Source organism: Motacilla alba, chromosome 2 (genome assembly GCF_015832195.1).
Source record: "Motacilla alba alba isolate MOTALB_02 chromosome 2, Motacilla_alba_V1.0_pri, whole genome shotgun sequence".
NCBI classification, from domain to species: domain Eukaryota; kingdom Metazoa; phylum Chordata; class Aves; order Passeriformes; family Motacillidae; genus Motacilla; species Motacilla alba.
Window position 1 is genome coordinate 6,185,886 of NC_052017.1, and position 17,373 is coordinate 6,203,258.

Genomic DNA, 17,373 nt, shown 5'->3' on the forward strand with positions numbered 1-17,373 from the left:
TACTGCCTGGAAGTGAAGAGTAAGAACATTTTCTAGCTAATTTTAATCATTATACAAATCTGCCACTGCTACTGTAGTTTAGGTGTGTTTCCAGGGTGGCAAGTTCATTATATTTTTTCCTGAAGTGACAAGCCATGACATTTGTAAAGCCAAGGATTTCATTCTGGCACTACCCTTAATGCTTCCTGTTAACTTTTTTTTTTTGCATGCTTGTTTGGTTAAAATGACACACTGATAGGAGACACTTCAAAACAACTGCCGTGTCCTTACACACTAAAGCAATTTTAGAGATGTAAAACTTCAAACGACAATTTGTAAAAAAGGTCAGTATTCCCTTGTACATGCAAGCCAGACACAAAAGCAAGTTGTTCTCAAATTCTGAGCAGGGTGTTTTTATTTACTGCAATCACAACCGGTTGTCTTCTCTCCATCGTGCCAGGCAGATGAATTAATTAATTGTCAGAGCACCAGGGGCACACTGCTAAATACACATGTGCATGCTACCAAATTAAAGGAAATTACTGCATTGAATTCTTCCCCAGCCTCCTAATTACACACAGGTTGCACCCACCATCACGGTGGGTAAACACTTGTGATTTTGCTTGGGGAATTACAACAGGATTGCTTGCTCAGAATACCATTTGTGGCTAATGGATTGCAAGTTTTAAAAGATTATTAAGTACTTCTGCTAGTAAAATCAGCAGCAACAGTTATCACAGCATATCCAAAAGTCATAAGGCAACACTCATTTTCATGTTTCAGCTGGGAATGCAGAAGAATCTTTGCTGTGGAATAAACCCCATCAGCTCATGCAGATTTGGTGTGACAATTCTGGCAGTGATGCTAGAGGCAGGTTACACAGCTAGATCATTCATCAGCCTGTTTGTCATGCTTTTTGGACTCCTTCCCTAAAGCTATGATAGGCAGGTGGGCTGAAAACTCCCACATGTGCTTTGGAAAGATAACTATTCCCCCAACTGAGTTTTAGTAGGAAAATGAAAGTATTACACCCTGGTTTCTCACATTAGTAAACACTGTGAATCACTTTATGTTGGTCCAGGAGAAGCTGTAAAAAGAGAATAGGCAGAAATATGAAACACACCTAAAACCACTATAAATGCACATGGGGCTATGGCTCATTTTATCCCAAACAGACAATTTGCCTCTCGGAGATAAGGGATCCAAACACACCATGCAAGTGCAATACTAATCAATGCACAAATAACATCTAATAAAAAAATTGAAAAATTCTTTTAAGTACTAAGACTGTTCAGCTATTAAAAATAAAACAAGAAAAACAAACAAACAAACAAACCCCAAACAAGCTCCCCCCCTAAAACCCAACAAAATGGAAAAAAACAAAAAAACCCAAAACCCAAAAAAACAACAACCAAAAAAAAAAAAAAAAAAAAAAAAAACCAAAAAAAACCACAAACCCAAAAAACCCCAAAAAACCCCCAAAATGCAAAAACCAACTAACCAACCAACCAAGAACCCAAAAACAACGAACCAACCAACCAACCAACCAACAACAAAACATTTCCTGTGTTGGCTTTGTGCAAAGCATCAATGGGATCTTTGAGCTCTCTGCTCAAGACTGGACTCCTTAAATCTTAGAACTGGTTATGCTGGAGAGAAACGTCAGCCCCTTCCTGCCTGCAGAGAACAGTGGAGCTGGAATAGGGCTAAATTAGCAGCTTGGTGCTAGTGCCAGTGTAACCCTACCCTCAGCCTATAGCAGTGTACTCCCCAAGGGAGGTGAAGCAACAGAGCAGAGCCCTGCTCTGCATCAGATACGCTGGTTCTAGTGACCAACTGCACTTGTTCAAGGCTAAACTGGTTATCTCACACAGCACGGAGAAAAAAAATCTCCTGAAATGCTCTAAGTTGTTATCAGTTTTCATGCTTTGCAGCACAAAAGGATCCCCAGCTGGGGACCAGGGAGAGATTTTGCCCAGTTGTACACACTAAGTGATCACAGGCATGTTTTGAAAATTCATCCAGAACTGTGCACTGTTGAAAACAAAGCAACAAAATGAGATATGTATTACAGTGTTTGGCATGTAGCAGACTTAGCATTCCATTTTTTGAGTGAAACACAAAGTGATAGTGACTTCCAAGTCAAGCAGCTCTGGAAGATTTCACTACAAGGAATAAGACTGTGAAAGCTGCCCCTGTCATTTCACATGGATGATGGAATCTTTCTCTCTTCCTAATCTCTTCTTCCTTTCTCCTAGCCTAGAGTTTGGCTCTGCAACAGGATTGTGCCCAAACCTTTCATTTTCAGACCAAGAGAACACTCCCTGACCTCCTTTACTTGTTGCTCTGGTTAACATACATCAAGTGAACAACCTTGTAACTTGTGCTGTTAAGAAATATCCACCCTGAAGATCATCCAGGTCTTCCTCTATAAGATCCTTCCATATGATTAAAAAACACAATTTCCTTTGCATCTGCAACAAATTTGGTTGCTGTGCTTCTATTTTTTGTCTCAGCTTTACTGGCAAAGACCCAGGAGTGACATTGGGGAAACCCCAGCAGCTCTGTCCCTTCATCCAGCACTCATCCTTTCTATACCGATCTTTTCCTTCATCTGTTTTCTTTCCTGGCTCACAATTCTTCATCTTATTTCACAAGAAATATTGAAGTGCACTACACTTAATCACTACCATATGATAATCCCCAGTGCAATGGGCTAAGATAGCAAACTATTCATATTTCACCACAAACTGGTCTCTTGACATCCTCTCACCACCCATGTCAGCCCTGCCACAGGCAGAAATTTTCCCAACAGTGTTATTTTTATTCCTTTGCTTTATACTGGAAATCTGATCACTCTTTTTTTTTGCCTGATAAAGTCCTCTCTAAGAAGAAATTTCTGGTCCCAACCTAGAATTTAAGGAGCACTGAACTTCAGGGGAGTAAAGTGTCCTGCCAAAGCTGCAGGGCCAGAAAAATCATTAAGCTCTGCTGAGAAGACCCTGACCACGGCCAGGCAGAGACTGTGTTGGAAATCCAGGCACTGCCTGTGCCCAGCACCTCTTCACAGCAATCCTCTCTGCTCTCCTGCCGAGGGTGCTCCAGCAACAGATCCTTGACTGGGCACAAAGCCTTCCCCAGAGGATGCTCTCTCTGAAAAATCTCTGATTCTGCTTCAGTTTGGGGTGAATTTACTTTCATTTCTCAAAACAAGCTGAAAAAAAATTCTGTCAAATAGAAATGGGCTCAAGCTAATCAGCCCTTTAAAATGCTTCTGAATTTAAGTGAAAATTATAAAATGCTTCTGAGCTCTGTTCCCTTTTTCTCCAACTCTGAACAGTGAGGACATTTATGGAGCACTATGGAGTTCTGCTTTTTTACGACAGTGAGTTATTTGACCTTTATTTTGCCTCTTCACTTAAAAAAATTTTGAAAGGCAAGGAACAGAAAAGGAATTACCTCCCACCATCCTTGACAGGGACAGTAAACACAATTAGAGACAACACACCAGATAGATGTCCGCACTTGTTTCCTGCCCTTCCACTGAATCCCAACAAAAAAAGCCCTTTGATAAAGTTAATTGGATGATTCTCTCATTCTGCTGGAATAAAAGAGCTCACAGAGACACAAGAGCTGACTTCATTAGACTGAAAGGTAATGAAGGACTTGCTCTCCCAGTGTCACATTCAGCACCACTGGTCCCCTTCCTTCTGCATGAGCTGCACCAATTGAGATGGCACCGTGTTTTACAGGGTCAGAGATGTCACTTCCCAAAACTAAAGTGCAACGACACTTTCCCAGATTAAAATTCAATGGGATGAGACTGGCTGCTCTGGCAGGCTCTGAGAGCTCTGTCCTGCTGCACACACAGTCAGGGGAAGGCTTCCAGCAGTGAGCAGGGCTGCTCAAAGACAGAAAGCAGGCATTAGGAAAGGGAAGAGCAGGGCAGCTCCCTGTCCAATTCCTAATCCCTAGGTACATTTATTTCAAAGCAGAGCATGGGGAGGAGCTGTGCACATCACAGTGCAGTGGTTGCCCTGAAGGTCCCTGCATCTGCTGCAGATGCCCTATGCCAAGGCTGTGGCACTATCCAGGACTTGCTCCCCATCTTCACTGGTCATTAAAAATGCACAATAAAAAGAAATCCAAAGGAGATTTATTTGCCAGTGAATGAGGAAGGACGGGCTGAAATTATTTTTTTCTTCCCCTCCCTTATCCAGGAGTTGCTCGTGCCATTCCCATGAGTCACTGAACAAAACAAAAATAATTCTGGGACCAGTAGCAGGACAAAACACTCCTTGGAATCCTTCAATATTGGAGTCACTCCTGCAATAGTCTGACTCTAGTTCACCAACACTTCCCTGCATTGCTGATAGCAGAACAGTGAGCTAGTGCCAAACAGTCAGAACAAAACCCCTACTTTCACTCTGTTCCTTCATTTGTACATTGTACATTTGTTCATTGAACCCAAACTAATCCTTTAACCACTGAGTCACATCCAGAATCCACAAACAGCTGACTACTTACAGCTGTTCTCAAAATCTAACTCAAGCTTTGTGAAAGACTTCCCAAAAATCTGCATTAGATGTTCCTAGGTGTAACTGATCACAAGTTGGCCAAATGGAGGTGGGCTGTTTGTTTGCAAAATGTGTTTTAAGTGACTCATGTCATCCTGCATCAGAGTCTCTTGCTCAGAATTTACCACTCTGTCCCTTCTCATTCTTGTATGAACCACAAATCGTACCAGTAATGAGTCTGCCTATCCTTCAAACCACTGATAAGGTATGATATAGTACAGCAGCAGAATGTTTTGTCTGCCTAGAAACAAAATTTTCCACTGGTGAGTCTCCATTTATTTTAGCAGCCAGGTTTTTATTCATTTACTAGGCTCCATGTTTATTCAATCTCATTCCAGTTTCTTAAATAAAAATGACTTGTGCTACTTTTCTATATACATGACACCAACGCTATGACATTTCTCAACCCAATTTATAGTTCATTTAAACCCCCACATTTGTTCAATAAGAGCCATTTACAATTAATTTCAATCCAAATGAGTCTATTATAACAGCATCATTAACCAGCCAACATTAGCTATTTCATTGTTTTGCTCAGGACTAATGTTTGACAAACCTGTACATTATCCTAATTGCAAACATCATAAATATTAACACAGTAATTGCCCTTTTTGCAGTCTTTTGAAACTTCATCTCTGCTCCATGATTTATTCACAATCAACACTTGGCAGAGAAAGCTCTGCCACTTCATTCAAGAGTGTTTCATCAGAGTTGTTTGGATTTAATTTTAAAATATCTTACTTTAACAGCTTGTGCTTTAAAGACACAATAATAGCTTCTATTAAGCTATTAATAGCTTTAATAGCTTCTATTAAGCTATTAATAGAATAGAGCCACCTTTGTAATCTAAGATAAATATCTCCCCAGCTTTGTCCCCACACAGAGAAAAGAATTTTAATGCACGCTTCTTTTCAAAGCTTTTGTCTATATTTTTGTGACAATTCCATTATTGCCATAAAGAAATGGATCAATATTATTCTTCAAACATCTTTTCTCCCACCTCCTCCCTCCTCCATCCATAATTTGCTAGCTGACTCCTCATAAAAAAGTTTCCCGTGTAATTTTTTTTTTTCCTTTTTGATCATTCACAACCCTGGGCTTTAAACTGAAGGTAATGGCTGTCAGTTTCCTGTAATTTCCACACCTTACCCTTTAACCTCTATTTGAGATAAAAGATCTAGAAGCATTCAAGGTGTGAAGACCTCTAAAATTGAAAGAGCCATTTGGGTGCAGAGGGGCACTCATCCCTGACTGCTGCCCTGCCACGCTGTACCAGAATTATTTTCTGAATGATTCTCCCAATCACTCATGATTTTCTAGGTCTCTGAACTTCCCCTCTTCTACTGTCTTTTCCCAGGCTGAGGAAATGCAGTGAATCTGATTGCTTTTCAGCTCCCAGCTCCTTGTCTATATTTCTGTCTTTAATGATCCTCTGTGCAGGAAGGATTTAAGCCATTTCTGGAGAGCCTCGCCTTTGAGCATGGGGCAGTCAGCAATACCAAAGCCACCCACACAAGTGTTAAGGCATTTTTTCTGGCAATAAGAAGGCTAAAAATATCTGTTCCAGGCCTCTTTCTCCACCACACCAGGACACATATTTCTCCATAAGATCCTTCACAGTAATATATTCTCCATCTTCAAAACAGGAGGGTGAAAACTATCCCTTATCCTCTTCCTGCCATTAGTCATAAAGGAAAGAAGAATACATCATTTATAATAGTAGACATATTAATGAGAAGTGATTAAGGCTGAACTTCAGGAAATGTGTGTCACTTTACCACAGCTGCCAAAAAATTTCTATGTGAAGCTGAACAAATAATTCTAGACTTGAATTTCCTAGCTGTGTAATGAGGATTGTTGTCACAGGATAATGATTGAGAGACACTTGCCTGGTAAACTGCTGAGAGTTTCTGTGAGAAACGTTAATTCAGTTTCTAAAAGCCCTTCAAAAAAACCCAGAGAATTACATTAATGTCAGATTGGAAAAATGGGTTGTGAACCACTCTTGATCTATAGCCCAGGTGACAGAAGAGTTAAGTGCAGGAAGAGAGACATCTCTGATGAATTGCCTGTCTCCAGCATGATGAGCGAATGAAAAAAGCCAAACTACTGATGAAATACTGACTTTTAATAGACAAAAGTTACACACTATACAGTGAACTTGAACTAAGAAAAACCTTCCTCCTTGAAGAGTAACTTGGGGACTTTTTTATGTATCAGCAGTAGAGACTGGCAACATTTTAGTTAGAATTAAATAAATTCTGCAGTCTGATGCTACTCATCATTCACTACCAGCAAAAAATCCCATACTTCTCATTGAGAAAAAATGACATATTGGATGTCAATCCATTGTGTGGCACTGGATTTTAAAAGATGATCTCATTTTTTTTATCGGAAGTGGGGCACTGCCAGCTCCCTTCTTACCATTTTGTTGCATGTGTTGAACAGAGTTCAAGTATAATAGTAGGAAAAAACACTAGGTCTTACACACTCAGTCAAAAAGGTCAGTTGAAAATACAACTTCAGATATTAAGCCACAGCTCTGTGGTTATTCCAAAGTCAGTTGCACTCCCATAAGCAGAACTTGCCCCAGCATTTAGCTATTCTACAAAGAAAGAGGCAACTATTGAAATGTCCTTCCAGTTCTCCAAGACATGAACTCACCAAAGGCCAGGTGGTGATCTGAGGTTGGACTCAGTAATCTCAGAGGTCTTTTCCAACCTCAATGATTCTGTGCTTTTGTAAAAAAATAGTCCTGAGACCAGTTGAAAGAAAAGGACAGGATTCAGGAACGGTAGAGCGGAAGTGATTAAATGATATCATGTAATTCTGCACATCAGGGCAATGAGCCTTGGCACATTATTTCCTCATGACTGAGATTCATGCATCTTTCTCACCTTTCTTTGGGGAAAGAAGGTGATAAATGGAAAAATCAAGTTTTAGCCAGAAACTCTTGCCTTCTTTCAGCATGACTATCCCTTCCAAAAACATGACATTGCTCCCTTTATTCAAACCCTCCAAACAGGCACCTTTTGGTAGCACTGTATATTTTAGCTTCCCTGGCATCTACAAGAGCTCCCCCAGCATCAGCAACTCCTACCTCAGTCTAAAAGGTCCAACACAGAAAAGAACAAGGCCAATGTTATAACCAAATAATTGCTGATGGATTGCAGAAATCCTTAAAATATCTGTACTTAGATGTGAAGTGCAAAGGAATAGAAACTCATGCTGTCAACAGAGCTAGGTTATTATTGTTCTAGATGCAGATCAGCTTCACTAAGGAGTATTGATTACATTGCCTGCCTTAAACTAAACCTGCAGACACATGGCTTGTAAAAGGTTTAATGGTCATGGAGTCCACAGCCTTGTAAATGCTGTGACCAGTGAAACTGGTCAGCAGAGTAGTTGAAGATCAGCTTTTGGGGGTGCCTGGGGGATGGAGGAGAATGCCTCTCTGCCAAGCCCAGAATATGGCTGGAAGGAGTCTTCCATTTAGCAGACCACCTTGTACTTCAGTGCTTTGTGAAAATGAGGAGGCCAGGACCTGAAGATGACAGATCCCACCATTTTTATTGCTCTGAAGATTGTGCAGGTGCTGTATAACCATCCCCAGTGTCATCCATTGAATGTGCTGCCCTGATCCTTTTTAAAGCAAGCCGACTCTGTGACTACCTTGGCTTAATTTAATAGCATCAGAAAAACAAATCAATGCCTCCAGAAGGATAACCTTGACTTAATCCCACATTGAGGAGGAAACTTTCTACTTTATTCACAGGAAGGCTCTACCACTATGGCTTCAGCAAATGAAGGTAGTTCATTTTTCCAGTGCCAAGGACAGAGACATCAAGGACAATGAACAGTTAAACCCTCCATAGAGAGTGAGCAGCCATCAGGAGGCAATGCCAGGAAAACCTACTAACAGCCCCAGATTCCTCCTTGGGCAGTGTATATTTCTGCAGCAACACCTCAGATCTTGTAAGGTAAAGATGTCGCATAGCTGTATTCCTGAGAATAGAGCTATGCAACATCACCTCACTGATTTACAGCTGTGTTACACACAACATCTGCAGCATTCACAGCAATACCACCAGCAGCTTGCATCCTTTACAGGTTATACTGCTCAGGCACTGTCAAGGTAAGGTCTGCAAAAGCCACTGGGTTTGCCTTAGCACACCACTCTCAACAGGTTACTATATGGCATGGAGGATGCAAACCCCAGGCTTTTTTAAGCCTGACAAATTGTGTGCACCACAAGGGATTCAAGCACTGCAAAGAAGAGGAAGCTTTGATAAATCCTACCTTGCGAGAAGCATTTTTGTCCGTGCTCTCCACATCACCGTCCAGGAATGGCATGGCAAATGAGCTGAGATCCTGCAAGGACAGAGGAGAAAAAGGGATGTGTTTTATTAATGCCTTCTTCCTTCCATCAGAGAACCCCATGACTGAAGCCCACAGGTCTGTTTCCAGACTGCCCACTGCTTCACCCACAGCATTTGTTGGCAAGCAATACCACGGACTCTGCTGGTTCTCCTGGGCTGTGAAACAATGTCAGATGTAAGTTACAAATGAACAGGGAGCCCTCAGCAGCACCTGCACCACATCACTATCAAAAACCACCTGCACAGCCAAAGTCAAAAGTCCTGTGTTGAAACTTTCAAGGGGAGGTACTGAAATCCCATCAAAAATTGGTAGGAAATTATAGTTTAAACACATCCACTTGCTCAGCAAATGCCTGTCTTGCCTTTAGTGGGATGCATGATCTTAAAGCATATTTATGACAATAAACACAACCTGAATGAAAGTATGTCAACGTTCTGAGAAATATGTAACTTCTAAAAAAAGACAGAGAAAACTGACATGGTGCTCAGGGAGGAAACAACTGATTCACCTGCAGAAATGGGAGAAGAGCACCAAATTCTGCAGGACTGAAGACAATAAAGCCATAAGAAAAGCACACATGCTCATTTTTAACTAACAAAAACAAACTGCAATTATATTCCACCTCCTGCCGTCTGTTCTGTTTATGATACTTCATGTTCCAGCCACAGGGTTTTTACAGCTCCTTTCTACATGCATAAGGAAATTATGTTAGTGTCAAGTTTAGCATCTGTTTGATCAGAAAAGTACATAATGAGCAATTCTGTGACCAGAAGCATGAGATTGCCTAATACTGTGTGCTGAAGAACTGAGTCTTGGGTCCTAAATTGTGTTCTAAATGTCAGGAATACCTCTCCAAAACAGAACCTCCCAGATGCAAGGCATCACCCTTTCCATGCAATGATTCAGTGCTTCTCAACCACCACATCTGCATCCGTTTAAAAGAGTTCAAAAGATAAATAAATTGCAATTTCACGTAAACCTAATTTGTGATCAAACAGAGCTTAATTAAAAATTAGCACCATCCGTGGAGTCTGCAGGGCTTGCTTGTCTTCAGAATTCAGAGCAGCCACAGGTCTAATCACATTGCTTTGTGTAATCATACTAAAGTCAAAATATGCTCAAAAATTGTGTATAACTCAGGCGTAATTCTTAGCAGTGTTTGAAAATATTCTGGTTACATAACAAGCAACAAAAATAAGGAACAAAATATTGAATTACTGGAACTGAAACACATGGGAGTAATTCATGCCAAGTTGAAAAGGGAAAAAAAAAAGAAAAAAAAAGCAGCAGCCAGGCTTGGCCAAGCTGGCCCCAAATCATTAGGACCCAAACAAATGTATTCCTGGCAAATTCATCTGCTCCCAACCCTATCTATGCACATTCAATGGGAACTATCTACAAAGTTCAACTATGCAACATCTCCCTCTTGCCTGGGCATCTCTCTTTCACTTCACCTTTGTTTGCAAATAAAAACATAAGGAAGCATCTCAAAACCAAAGGAAGAGATTAAAATGAAGATTAAAATTACTTACTCCACGTAAAAATTATTTCACCATAAATGACATTTAGAAACACCATGAATATACAGATTATCATCATCATCATTATTATTACTTCATATGCTACTGCAGGGCGTAATTGTGAATCTCTGTGAAGATATTGGAGAGCCTAATGAAAGTTATACAAAACCACATCCCCTCATGTTTAATTTAGCCAGAGGATTTACCAACATTTTCCTCTACCCATCTTCAGTAGGGCAAAAGAAATCCGATGTGTGCTAAGTAAGTTTCCATGGAATAAATCAAGAAAATAGTCTTTTTTGAGCTCTACATATTAGTACCTCTGTATTACTCCCTGGTGTGACTTCCAGGGAGGAAAGCAGCTATTTAGGAAGGCTGGAGACTGGATGGCAGAAATTGGGTTAAAGGGGACACATATCTACTAATCAGGGTTGAAAAACCTGTTAAGAAATCTAGAACTGCCAGAAATGAAACCAAAATATCTTATTTAAGCAAAAACCTTCAAAACCAGGAGAGGGTAGGTAGATAAAACTATTTTTCTAGGAGCTAAATTTCAGATCTCCTTTACAATTCCAAATTTAAAGCCACATATATATTAAAGTCTGGAGTCTAACAGTATCATGAAACCCAGATGATGATTTTATTCTGCTTTGTAACTCTCAGATACCATGGAGGTATTGTGACTTCATCTATCTTTACACCCAGAACAAATCTCTACCTGTAAGCCAAAATAACTGAAGCTGGAGCTTTCTGGGCAGTATGAGACCTTTTTTTTTTATTAATACAGCACTGCTGAACATTTCAAAGTGGGTAATAATTGTACTTTTAGTCCTGTGAAAAAGTCTATAATTGTAACTGCTACCTAACAATTTTTTAGTCTTTCATGGGATTCTATATATGAAAGCATCCATTCACAGAAGGAAAAAAATACATATATCAAACACCAGGCTACAAATGCTGCTCTCTCAATTCCAATCTGTTGGTTAAGCAAGGAAACATTAGGTAGTTATTTCCCCTTCATGAATATTTCTGCAGAATACAGATAAATAACAATTTCTTTCTTGTGTTCCTCTTTATCCAGAAACACATGTGATGATGCAGTTGATGATACAGTAACTCTTAAAAAAAAAATTCCAAACAAAAACAAAAAACCAAAATGCTCCAAAAGTGTTGCAAAATACCACAGAACTCTTGACAGACCAATGGTGCAGCCCTTGCCCTTGTCACAGTTGTGACTGCTCTGATCTGATGCCAACAGATACACACAGGAGGTTTGTTCTGCCAGGGGCTGGGGACTGAAGCTGTTCTTAGACAGCTTTGCTGCTCTCCAGCTCTGCTTTGCTCCACTTGGAAACAGCTCCCTGGACAACCACATGGTTCTGCAGAGACTTTAAAACTCTCCATCAAAGGCACACAGTGATGTCCTGGTAGGAGGAGAGTCCTTCAGACTGCAGAGCCCTGGCTGCAGAATGGCACCGAGCCCTGTGTCCATCAGTCCTGCATTGTATCCTTGGACAGACATCTTTTGCAGAGAGCACAGCCTGTGATCACCCCTGTACAGAGAAAAAGCAGGTCCTAGTGCTAACCTAGGAGTATGAAAAGCCTGCTTTGGAAGTTTTATTGGCTTTCTTGTCATGCTTGTGCTCCTTAGTCAATCCTTCCCTCACTCTCCTCCATCTGACAGCCAGACATCACTCCTGCCATCCTGTTAGAAAAAAAGGATCTCTTGACCACTTTAGATCTACTTTACAGCCACAAAGCTGCCTCAGATTTATTTTGTTTTCAATCCACTTTATTTACAAGAGGTTGTCATGGCAGCTCCTGTTATATTCTCTGAAGAGCACAGCCCCAGGGGCAGCAAAGCTTTTCCTGGAGGACAGCAGAGCTGTGACACAGCAGAGCCACGGCTCAGTGCTCCTGTCAGCAGTCAGGCTCCCTCCTGGGGAGGGAAATCTCCTAAAGCTCAACAGGTGAGTTTCCAGTGCAAGCCAGGATTATTCTGTCTGCATTCACACTTATTTTCTCTACCACTTCTTTCCCTATTTCTTCTGGGCGAACAGATATCTGTAAGGTCACGGATTCTTCACATGAATTTCTCCTCCAAAGGTGAGACTAACTCTAGCATGACTCTGGTCTGGGTTACCCCTACATCTAGAGGATGATCCTTCTTAATTCCATCCCTTTTTCCTCTGACATCCCTTATATCAGAATATTTGGGAATATGTGAAAAGAAGTAAGAATAAAATTTCTGTTCCTTGTTATCCTGGGAAAACAAAGAAATTTTTTTCAGAATTGGTTTGGAGAATAGGAAAGAAAACCACATTTGAGGATGCAGAAAGCAAATACATTGGCTGGCATAGCATAGTCAAATAGCAGGAGCAAGATCTGGTTAGCCAAACCATTTTTCACCTTTTCCAGCCAGTTTCACTGTTTCTTTCCTTACTGGGGATAATTCCTGCCAAAAAGGCTTGCCCAGACACTCTGGTCTGGAGGCTGCTGCAGTTGGAGACCTTGGTGTAAGAAAAGGGCTTCCAGCAATTCTGTTGCAGAGGCTGCATACTTAAATAACACACCATTAACCCTTGAGTCCAGTAAACAGCACAGAATAAACAGGATTCTTGTTGTATTATTGTTTGGTTTCAGGGCGACTTTGGCAGTCAGGCTGATAAAGCTTCTCTGCAAGGGCTGAAACCAAAGAGCCAGCAAGGGCTGGGACATGCTGTGACTGACAGGCCAGAGACCAATTTTCAATGTATTTTGGGTGGAAGCAGGACCTTTTTATGGCCCCACTCGACAGCGGTCCAACATTTCAGGGCTGAGTATCAAAAGTGTATTTCACAAACAGCTCCCTACTGGCATCTTTTGCAACTGTCTATTCAAACACGAGGAATGACTGTGAGCAACACGGGGCTGTGAAATCTGTGCCCACGGTGGTGGGTCCCCATGAACATGGTCAACTCTTTGGCCACATTTCAGGGGTGACTCAGGTCAGAGGAGCTTCATGGTAGCCCCATAACCAACCTCTGCTGAAAGTCTGAGTTCCTCAGCTATTAACAGCTTCAGAGTCCTAGTGTGGGTAGCATCACGCAGTCCTGACTATGGATGGTGTCACCTCTGAGACATTATTTTTCTGCCTCACTAAGTTCTATATCTGTGCTAGGATTGCACCAAATTTAAGGATGTGAAATGCCTGCCAGACATTACAGTTTCTTTTTACAACATAACTCAAGCAGAAGGTGACACTTTACTAAGGCAGTTTTCAATATGGTGAGACAGCTCCTTTAATAAAATAAACAAAGAAAACAACATACAGTGGAATTAAGCTGCGTGTTGACAAGAGCTCTGATCTCACAAAAGATTGATAAAAGCTGCACTCCTCAGCATCACACCTTAACAAAATCTCCTCCTGTGCTGATGTTACTGAGCTATGAGCACGTCAAGTATCCTAGCAAGGACAAAGAAGGTCAGGATTTTTATTAACATCAGCTGTGAACAGTTTCTTTCATTGCATTCTGCACAGCAGCAGATTTTTTTAGATCAACCTTGAGTTTGTACCTATTACAAGCCTAAGTAAAACTCTGAATAGCAAATATGCTACATATGCTAATAGCCTGTGAGCAGAACCCACAGTTTGATCTCTGTGGAATAGAGGGCATAGCTTGGTAGCTCTGCTTGAATAGAAAATTGTCTTTTTCTGAGAACAATCCTGTCTGGAAACCCTTGGGGATTTATAACAAATCACTCCATTATTGCACAAGGAAAGATTCAAAACCGACATACACAGGCATTTCTGTCTTTTGTTATTGTTGTTTTGATGTACCAGCTATAGTAAAGTATAATAAGACTTGCTACATTCCTTTATTCCTTTAGGAGTAGGTTGCTCATTGCTTTGCTTTTCTCACTCCTCCATGCCATCTAGACTGTAGCATGTGTTTTGGAGAGGAATATATAAGTTGTACTGTGAGACTGAGGATGCTGGTGACTAAGTCTCGGTATGACTCAATGGGAGTGGGCAGGAACAGATGTACAAAGCTGGTTGGATTTGTGCAAGACAGCTTTATACTGCACAAGGCTATTACAATTTATCTGTTTGCTATTACTTTTAAGGCTATTTGTATTAAAAAACCAAACCAACCAACCAACCAAACAAACAAAAGCAAACCCAAAAAGGTAAGTCTGGAGAGTCTGAGAGAGTAGAAATAAGATATAGAGACTTGACTGGTGAGGCTGTACCTTGAATCCTGTGCTCAGTTCTGAGCCCCTCACTACAAGACAGATATTGAGGGGCTGGGGAGTGTCCAGAAAAGGGCAATGGTGAAGGGTCTGGAATACAAGTCCTATAAGGAGCGGCTGAGGGGACTGGGGAAGCATAGCGTGGAGAAAGAGGCCCAGGGGAGACCTTATCACCCTCCACAACTCCCTGAAAGAAGGTTATAGACAGGAGGGGGTTGGTCTCTTCTCCCAAAACAGGAGGACAAGAGGAAATGGTGGAGATGACAGGTTTGCAGTGAACTCTTTGATCTTAGAGGCCTTTTCCCACCTTAATGATTCTATGATTTTGTCCACAGTATGAAGATTCCAGAGGCAGCACAGTCCAGGGGTTATTGGGTGACTGTGCAGGACCAGGTGTGGGCACTTCAAGGTGGATACAGCATCAGGCTTGAAATACAGAAAGGTTAAGTCCCCCTAAACGACATGCCAGGAACAAATATTCAGTCCCAAAGAGGCACTATCCAAAAGGTTAGGGAGTAATGGCTGACTGAAATCTAACCCAGATCTCAGAATGTGAAAATCCCCATCCATCAGGTAATTATTCAATGTTCTATGTAAAAAAAAAAATCACAAATGAAAGCTTGGCAGAAGAAAACCAGCCTATGTGCAATTCAAAGGCATTTCTTTCAGCTGCACAGAAGTGGACATGGTCTACTCAAGCAGCTACTGAAGGCACTCTTCTCACCACAGGTTCTCCAGTTTGGACTGCCACCACTTGGGCAGAAAAAGCTGCTAAAACAATGAATTTCACAGGGAAGGGAATAAAGAGAGCCACGAAACAAATAAGTCCTTGATATTTCCCTGAAAACAGCTGTCTTCCCAGCCATTCTTCCTGAGTTATCCTGATCATGAGATACTGGCAGCATCCAACACACCCTTTCTAATTTCTGAAGTTCTTAACTGATCCTGACAGGCATTAATCTACAGTCTACAGCAAATGCACTTTTTTTTTTGTTTTGGTTTTTTTTCTGGGGCTGTAGACAAGATCCATCAAAAATTTTCAAGAGAGCATGGATTGTTTTCTGTGTTTTTCTCAATCTCAGACTTAAATCACTAGAACATATTCCTATGTTGTTTACAAAAAAAAAAAAAAAAAAAAAAAAAAAAAGAAGTTTTCTTTCAAGCCTTGTGCTCTCCTGCCAGGAAACCCCACTGAATCTCATCAGTGATTCAGTCTTTGCAGATGAGCTGGGCACAGGCAGCCTGGGGTGGGATGGAATCCCTGCTGCCTGGAGCCCCATCATGTTTATAAGGTGCAGAGAGCTCAGGGACGTGTGGAAAGGCTGTGGCGGAGGGTGCTGCTCCCCACCTTGTCAGGAAGTCACAGAGGCACCCTGACAAAGCCTGACTAGGATCCCCAAGCACACAACAGCCTGGTTTGTCAGCTCCTTCACACCACAAACCACACAGCAGCGACTGGCAGCGTGTTTATTACAACAGCAGATGGACAACCTAGTGAACGTGCAAATAATGAAATGTCACTTAAAAAAAAAGGAGAGAGAGAGAGAGAAAGTGAGAGAACAGCAGAGAAAGCATGCCAAGGAGGAAACCAAAATTCCCAATAGTCTCTGTGACACCACCATGATGCACATACAAACCCATTATTAAGTGCTATTCCTGGGTTTTTGGCCAAAGACAAGCTTTCTCCGGCGAGACGTTTCATTTAAGATGCACCCAAAGTTTAGACACACAAGGTAAAAGAAGAAGCTAGCACACCTCAGTCCTGGAAAATGTGGTTAGGTGAGTGATGAGGGAATTAAGAAAGCAAGACACGCGACTTGAAGGAAGGACTGCAGGAGACTGGAAATGTTACCCTTCGGATGGCTCATACTCAGTGCCAATAAAAGTGCTTTCCAATACTTGTGAGTTTGTCTCACATAAATGAGACACTGGATCCCAATGTATTTGCAGAGAAAAGCCAGCATTTGCCACAAAACACAACTTCAGCCACAGTGAAATAGCAGAACTGCAGGAAACAAAAGATGATTTTGCTATAATGTAATGAAAACACTTGAGCCACTGCAGCACAGGAGCAAACAATCTGAAGGGAATTCAATACAAGGATTATACTGAGGCTTCCTAAGTCATCTCCACATTTCAGCTACTTTAAAAGTCACTGTGTTTTGCATTTTTTATGTTTTTCCCCACTTTTTATTGGCCAAATCTCTTCAAAAACCATATCCACAAGGAAGAATAAAACAAAAGAGAATCAGAACTGAAAACCCCCAACTGATGGCCTTATCTGAGAAGGACTTGCAGGATTCTCCCTTGCATCTATATGACTCAAAAAGGTGACATTCACACCAGGCAAAAGACCTCTGCCATAAATACTTGAACTGCAACTATTTTTTTCCAGTTCACTGCACTTTGGAAGCCAGCTGCCTGTTGCCTCCTCTTTCCATTCTTGTCAGTCAATAATCATGAATGATCTTGACAATTAGAAGAAAGCTTACAGCTGGAAAGCCAGGAAAGTGAGGGACCTGCTCTGATCTTGTAGTCCCTTAACAAAAAAAAAAAAAAAAAAAAAAAAAAAAAGAAAAAATGCAGACGCAAAGAGGAAATTAGGGAAGGAAAGGAAGAACAAGATTATTCTGTGCTTCATGTGCTGAAGACCTGCTGAATGGGAGGTCAAGGGGGAACAGCAC

General features: G+C 41.3%; 1 protein-coding gene across 3 annotated transcripts in view; it reads right to left on the reverse strand.

Moving 5' to 3' along the window:
• Positions 1-17,373, reverse strand: part of PRKAG2 (protein kinase AMP-activated non-catalytic subunit gamma 2) — a 215,363-nt gene that overhangs the window by 141,039 nt on the left and 56,951 nt on the right. For all 3 annotated transcript variants that reach the window (XM_038128909.1, XM_038128911.1, XM_038128910.1), the window contains exon 2: positions 8,856-8,927. In XM_038128909.1, the coding sequence (XP_037984837.1) occupies positions 8,856-8,927 (72 nt within the window). The remainder of the gene's footprint in view (positions 1-8,855; positions 8,928-17,373) is intronic.